The sequence below is a fragment of the Rhinichthys klamathensis genome, unplaced genomic scaffold, assembly GCF_029890125.1.
Source record: "Rhinichthys klamathensis goyatoka isolate OS25496 unplaced genomic scaffold, OSU_Roscu_1.1 h1tg000321l_1, whole genome shotgun sequence".
NCBI classification, from domain to species: domain Eukaryota; kingdom Metazoa; phylum Chordata; class Actinopteri; order Cypriniformes; family Leuciscidae; genus Rhinichthys; species Rhinichthys klamathensis.
The window spans coordinates 548754-556051 of record NW_026606837.1 but is presented as its reverse complement, the minus strand read 5'-3'; the positions used below and the strand labels follow the sequence as shown (position 1 = coordinate 556051).

General features: G+C 35.7%; 1 protein-coding gene across 1 annotated transcript; it reads left to right on the top strand.

Annotated features, from left to right (window-relative positions):
• The first annotated feature begins 3208 nt into the window (after positions 1–3208).
• Positions 3209–5872, top strand: myl10 (myosin, light chain 10, regulatory). Its single transcript, XM_056271552.1, has 7 exons — positions 3209–3315; positions 3845–3931; positions 4020–4095; positions 4628–4732; positions 5267–5345; positions 5450–5498; positions 5642–5872. Exons 1-7 carry the CDS (start codon positions 3313–3315, stop codon positions 5744–5746), a joined length of 504 nt encoding a protein of 167 aa, XP_056127527.1. The 5' UTR covers positions 3209–3312; the 3' UTR covers positions 5747–5872.
• The last annotated feature ends 1426 nt before the right edge of the window (positions 5873–7298 follow it).

Sequence of the window (7298 nt, the reverse complement as noted above, 5' to 3'; positions counted from 1 at the left end):
CTACCCTTCCCCTTTTTTAATCAAATAAGCCTCCTCTTGAGGCTAGTCCTCGTTTAAAAAGTCGGCATGCAGGATTAGATTTTAATTATGGAGATGCAAAGACATGGCAAGAGAACATAATGAAGAGACAAGCAGGGATGTGAGGAGGGCATTGTTCTGGGGATGTGTCTGACTTATCTCATGCACACCTGTATGTGATAATCAATGGACAGGTGTCTGAAATCTAGTCATAAACAAAAATTAATTTTTACTGTAAATTATACAAACTATGACAACATTTGAAATATAAATTGCTTGTATATATTTTAATTTGCTGTGTAAATACGTCTACATGAATACATGAAGATCTAATTGAACAGGTAATAGGCTTTGTGGTGGGGGAAAATCATCTTTAGAAACTTACATTGTACTTCATAAATTTAGGGAAACTGCTCCATCTGCAGGCAAACAAACTACAACCAATAGCACCACTATAATTTAAATATAAACAAAGAGTATAAACAAAAATTAAATGAATGCAATTCCATTAGCATTCATTTTTACACTTTTATAAGACTAGTGTGTGTGTGTGTGTGTGTGTGTGTGTGTGTGTGTGTGTGTGTGTGTGTGTGTGTGTGTGTGTGTGTGTGTGTGTGTGTGTGTGTGTGTGTGTGTGTGTGTGTGTGTGTGTGTGTGTGTGTGTGTGTGTGTGTGTGTGTGTGATTTTTTTAAAAGAAATTAATTCTTTGATTCAGCAAGGATCCATTAGTAAAGATGGTTACAATGTTAAACAATTATTTCTATTTTAAATAAATGCTGTTCGTTGAATTCCACAAAAAAATATTAAGCAGAACAACTGTTTTCCACATTGATTCAACATTGCAGCAAATCAGCATATTAGAATGATTTCTAAAGGATCAGGTGACACTGAAGACTGAATTTTTTTGAATTGTCATAATATTTGACAATATTACTGAAAAACTTAAAATCAGGCATATAGCCTACATTTTAATGATATATACTAGAGATCAAAACGTGGCCCAAGTTACCTGATTTTCCATAAGCAATAATGAGAGGAACATTAAAAACGACTAAATGGCTGTGCATCCCCTCAGCGTTCTCGTATAAAGCAGCCCTGTATTCACAGGCCTGTTAAGGTGTGATGGAACCATATGGCTAATTTGATTGACAGTAAGAAGCAGCTGTAGGAAGCTGACACTTCCCCGCCAGGCTCGCGATCAGTTGTGTTACTGCTAGCACACATATAAGCAGACCTTGACTCCTTCTCGCCCCCCACCTGCTGGTCACACTCCTAACATGGGCACACAGCACACTCCACACACACACATGCACAATGCCAAGCAGGAGATCACAGTGGCATTCCTAGCATCCCATGATGCAGTTCTTCTCCGCAGCTCTTTTGGACAGTGTTCGTTCAGTTGTCTGCGTGGACACTGCTAAAACAAGCTTTACACAGCCTGCTGTCGTGCCAGGATAGCTGGACAGATTATTTACGGCAGTCTGACGGCACATTATTTGGCTGTTTGCAAGAGCACATTTAAATCTGGCAAGCATGGGATGCCTGGCTATATTTGTAGTGCTGAGAATGGCTTTTGTTCAGCCCAATTGTTCGCAACAGATAATGGGAGACAAAGTAGAAACAATATGTTCATAAGAGTTGCATGCTAAACTAAAGCCAAGGGATTGACTATAACTCACATGTTATAATGACTGGATTTAAACGGATGAGTTCCATATGCGTGTATTACAATAATATGCGATTGTTTTGCCCTATACATGCCGATAAATCACAATCAGAATTTGGAAAAGTCCAATTATACATATGCCTATGTTTGGGAGTTTTTTTATGGCAGTGGATTTTAACCAATGTTTTAATTGTCGTTTAAAGACAAGGGTAGCCTATATTTTATAAATGTGTTGTAATTCGTTTGAATAGATAGATAGATAGATAGATAGATAGATAGATAGATAGATAGATAGATAGATAGATAGATAGATAGATAGATAGATAGATAGATAGATAGATAGATAGATAGGATTCGTTTGAATAGATAGATAGATAGATAGATAGATAGATAGATAGATAGATAGATAGATAGATAGATAGATAGATAGAGAGAAGGACAGACAGACAGATAGATAGATAGATAGACAGACAGACAGATAGATAGATAGACAGACAGACAAACAGAGAAGGACAGACAGACAGACATAGATAGATAGATATCATTGAGATACTACTATAGTTTTTAACATTTTATTTTGCTTTTTTAATTTAAATTAGTTTTACTTTTTTTTTTAAATGTCTATATAGTTTTTATTTATTTTATTTTATTTTTAGTTATTTTAGTACAACGAGTTTAAATGTTGCCTACGTTTAAGTTTGTTTCAGTTGACGTTTATTTTATTTCAAGCAATACACTTTTTTTTATGTTTTTTTAGTTGCAGTTTTAGTTTCAGTTAATAACAATGTAGACCAAAGCAGATGTTTAAAAAATATATATATATATAATAAACGTTTAAAATAAATCAACAGAGTTAAAAGTGTGACAACTAGCCCCATTCTCCCCTATACAAAGACTGTACAAAATATAACACAATCAATAGTACAAAAAAAGTGTGTAACTGAGCAGAATAAAAAAAGTAGATAGCTGCAATGAATATAAAATCTGTGAAGAATAAGTGATAAAAATACAATGCACTACGTAACAGATGCATGTTGTCTGCTGTTGCATCCATTTAAGCATCTAAGTCTAAAAAGTATAAATAAATGTTTCTCGGATTCATCTCTCCAGAATGTTTGATTCTCATCGAATACACTCAAGTTAGACCTGCATGTCTGTGCTTTAAGCCTCCTAACTGTGTCTTGTAAGCTGGTCAAAAGTGTCTATACTGATCACCAATGTAACAAGGACATCAAATAATTAAAGTAATCCATGTAGCGGAGACATTGCGTCAACATCTGACCAAACACACTGATGTGAGAAGCTAGCCGGCTTCACACGGTCTTTAAACGACACATTAGGCGTGTAGTAGAGTCTTAGGGGGTTAGGGTGCTTCCAATGATCCTAAGATAGCAAAGCCCACACACTCTGATCATATCAGCATCTGTCCGTAACAATAACTGGGGGGTGGTAGGGTTGGTGATTCTCTATATGGCAAGTATTCTTCTGTTGTGCCTCCTCCTTTGTCTAAACATAGAACAGGTGGGCCGTCAAGCCAATTGTGCCAATATATAGCTGGAAACCGACGATGTTTGAGTGTCCCTCAGGCTTTTGAGACCAAGAACAGAGTAAAGAGAAGCTCTTCACAATGGTAGGACCGTGTCTCTTTGCTTCGTCCTATCTTAACATGGAAATGGTGGTGAAACTGAGTGGTGTTGATCTTCTAACTGAGAGAATATTGTATTTTATGTTAGAAAGTACATGCAATGGAAGGTTTTGTACATGTATTTCTTTCTATATCTTTTAAAAAGGGCCATTTTCATGAACCTTGATCATTGTTCCGAGAGCAACTTTTTTTTTCTTTAAATTTCAGGAAGCTTCTCAGTGAGTAACTGTTCCAGAAGTCAATATATAGCCTATTTGTGTTTAATTTGTAGCATTTCGGACTAAATGCAACTAAATTCATGATGTACTTGAATAGGGCCACATTTTGACAGCTCTCAATGTCAAACTCGGCAGAGTTCATTTTGTGCCGTAGAGCGGTTAAAATGTATTATAGCAAACGTCTTTGCGGGTCATGTCATTTTTGCACGAATTTTTAAGTTTTATGTGCTTCAAAATTACATTTAAATAGACAGGGGGAAAAAAAACATCTAAATTGTTTTTGCTCTGAATCCCAGGCACCAAAGAAGGCCAAGAAGAAGGAAGCTGCCAGCTCCAATGTGTTTAGCATGTTTGAGCAGTCACAGATCCAGGAGTTTAAAGAGGTGGGTCATTTCTAGGATTCACTTACTTAAACATTTTATTTTAGCATATTTTTGGTACTTACCTCTGTAAATCTGAATGCTTCTCTAGGCTTTCACCATCATGGACCAGAACAGAGATGGCTTTATTGACAAAAACGACCTGAGGGACACATTTGCTGCTCTGGGTGTGTGAAGCCTCACTAAATGCCTGTATATAGTGTAAATACTGGAGATACTTAAAGGTGTTTATCCTTTTAAACCAACAAGAGTATTGTTCTAAGGGTTACAGTGGCTCCTCTTTAGCCCCCTACTGAATGTTGTGAAGCCTAAATGTGATTACTGTTTGACAGATTTAGATGCAAAACCATTCTATGAAACCATTGATAAATTCATATACAGCAGTAAAATCTTTCTAATTTAATAATTTTTTATAATATAAATATATTTTTTCATTACAAATCATACTGTCAGCACAGCAATTCAAGTACATTTTGTTATTTTTGTCTCTCAAAATTCTAAAACTTTGTCTTTTAAAAGTAAAGCGAAACATACCTTGCCTAATTATTATTTTCCCTGGCCCTGTAATCCGGTCTCATTAGTATTTTATTGCATTAAACATCTATGAGCTATGTAGTGTTCTACTCCCACTACATTTGAACTATCAGAGGAAGTGGCACTCTGTATTAATGTATATCTCTGTATGTGCGTGTTTGGCAGGACGTCTCAATGTTGGCAACGATGAGCTTGATGAGATGCTAAAAGAAGCCTCCGGCCCCATTAACTTCACCGTCTTCCTCACCATGTTTGGAGAGAAGCTCAAAGGCAAGAATCAAATTTATCAGAATTGAAATGATAATCATGCTAATGAGGTGTAAATAGCAGCAGAACCCAGCAGACATGAGACATGCTGCATACTGATATATGAATTGTATAGTTTAGCATCAGAAGCATAGATTTTGAATGTAACTTTCTCCAAAAATGACTCGTATCTTTGTTAAAGGGATAGTTCACCCAATAATGAAAATTATGTCATCTCTGTTGAACACAAAAGAAGATATTTTGAGAATATGGGTAACCAAACAGTTGATGGGCCCCATTGACTTCCATAGTATGGAGAAAAAAATACTATGGAAGTTAACTGTTTGGTTACCAACATTCTTCAAAATATCTTCTTTTGTGTTCAACAGAAGAAAGAAATTCATACATGTTTGGAACAACTCGAGGGTGAGTAAATGATGACAGAATTTTCATTATTGGGTGAACTATCACTTTAACCTTTTGACATGTATAAGAGTATATTTGACTCATTATAGTTACAGAATAATCTATAATCTGTTACCTTTCTGTGACTGACAGGTACAGACCCCGAGGAGACTATTCTCAATGCCTTTAAGATCTTCGACCAAGAGGGCACAGGAATCCTTAAAGGAGAAGAGTAAGTAAATTTACGGAAATGTAAAACCTTTCAGCACATCACTGACTTTAAAGTCCAAAGTCTCCTTGAAATGCATAATATATTTATTTTGTTTCTCCTCACAGGATCAAATATCACCTTATGTCCCAGGCTGACAAATTTACTGAAGCTGAGGTAATATACTTTTCTTTCTTCTGAAATGCAAAGGCACAATTTGTCTGAGATGCTGATGATGAATTTTATATTTAATATTAAAATATGTAAAAAAAATCGTTGAATGCATTTTAATCATGAACATTTTTACAAAATGTACCTAGGTAAACCAGATGTTCACAAACTTCCCCTTGGATGTGGCTGGCAACCTGGACTACAAAAACCTGTGCTACGTTATCACCCACGGAGAGGATAAGGAGCAGGAGTAAAAACTACATTTCCCATGTCTCTCCATGTTTGTTCATGTTCATTTGTGTGCTGTCTTCCTCTTAAGCTCTGTACCTGTGCCTTTTGTCAATAAAGAGATTAAAAAAAAACAAAGCCAAAGTACTGTTGTTGTTGGAGGGTTTAAACTCTCTAAAATCCCATCCATCCATCCATCCATCCATCCATCCATAAATAAGTAAATCATAAAATGCTAAGTACAGTACTGTTGTTGTTGGAGGGTTTAAACTCTCTAAAATCCCATCCATCCATCCATCCATCCATCCATCCATAAATAAGTAAATCATAAAATGCTGTTTCCCATACATTTTTTATTTAAAAAGTCAAAAATCAAAATACAAACAATCAGATTCTGGCTCTCAATAACGTAAAGTTTTACTGTGGGAAACTTTTTGAACAAACACTTCAGACATGGCTTCTTTCTTAACTCAACAACAAGAAAAAGCCCAAGATTCAGAAAGATTTTGTTCCCTCCTGAGGGGATTACAAAAGCTCAAGCGCAACAATAAGCTTAAAGCCACAATGGCGTGTTGAACGGTCCTCTGCGAACAAGGTCAACAGGGCCTTTTGTGTCTCTCTGGCTATTCACTGCAACCCTATTAATAGCAGACCTGGGTGCGTTTTAGGTGCAGACCATTTTGGGTTTTCAGCGAGTCAATGATAGGCTGTATGAGAACAGGTGAGCAGAGGTGTAAACACAATTTATTACGGTAGACGTTGCCCTTTCTATTCAGGCAAAGGGCTAAATTTGGTTTTAAAGTTCTATTCTAGTGTATTTTGTACGGTTGCTGTGAGCTTTGCGACTTGAATTGTTTTCAAACAAAGCCACTGCTATGAGAGCTCTATAAATATATGTATGTGCATGAGGTCATCTTAGGTCATCGATCAGAAAACATAAAGGAATTGACAAGAAAAATTGTGCCTTTTTTGTTTTCTGGAAAGTCTTTATGACTATATTTTTTCTATGACAATACAAATTTTTCAGCTAGATAAAATCATCATTCATGCCACATAAAGCTCATTAAGAAATGAATAGTGTAAAGAATGCTATTTTTTGCTTGTCTAATCATGTAAATCATCATGTTAATCAATTACCCCAGATATCCTGCCAGTACAAAATCCTCACTTTTACCATCATAAAAGAAACAAACTACAGTAAATACACACTTAAAGTCACTGAAGATTGATTCCAGTTACGTTCTTAATGCATGTTTCTGTTCTTATTGATGATTAATTGGTGCATGTTATTCAGTCTTAGTTTTTATAATCTTTAATCAAGATCTAATAACTTGCTCTTACTATAAAATAACTTTTTTTTCTGCTGACATCACTTGGATACTTCTAACCAATAGCAAAATAGCTAGTTAGTCATCATTTTAGCAAACTCACATTCAGGCTCTATTCTGTAAGTAATGCCCACTTTTCAACATTCAATCAATTCCTGATGGATAAAATAAAGGCCCGCCCTTGAAATACATCACATTACATAAGATGAATGGATTATAAATGGGAATGAAAATGGTTTTCAGACAGAAT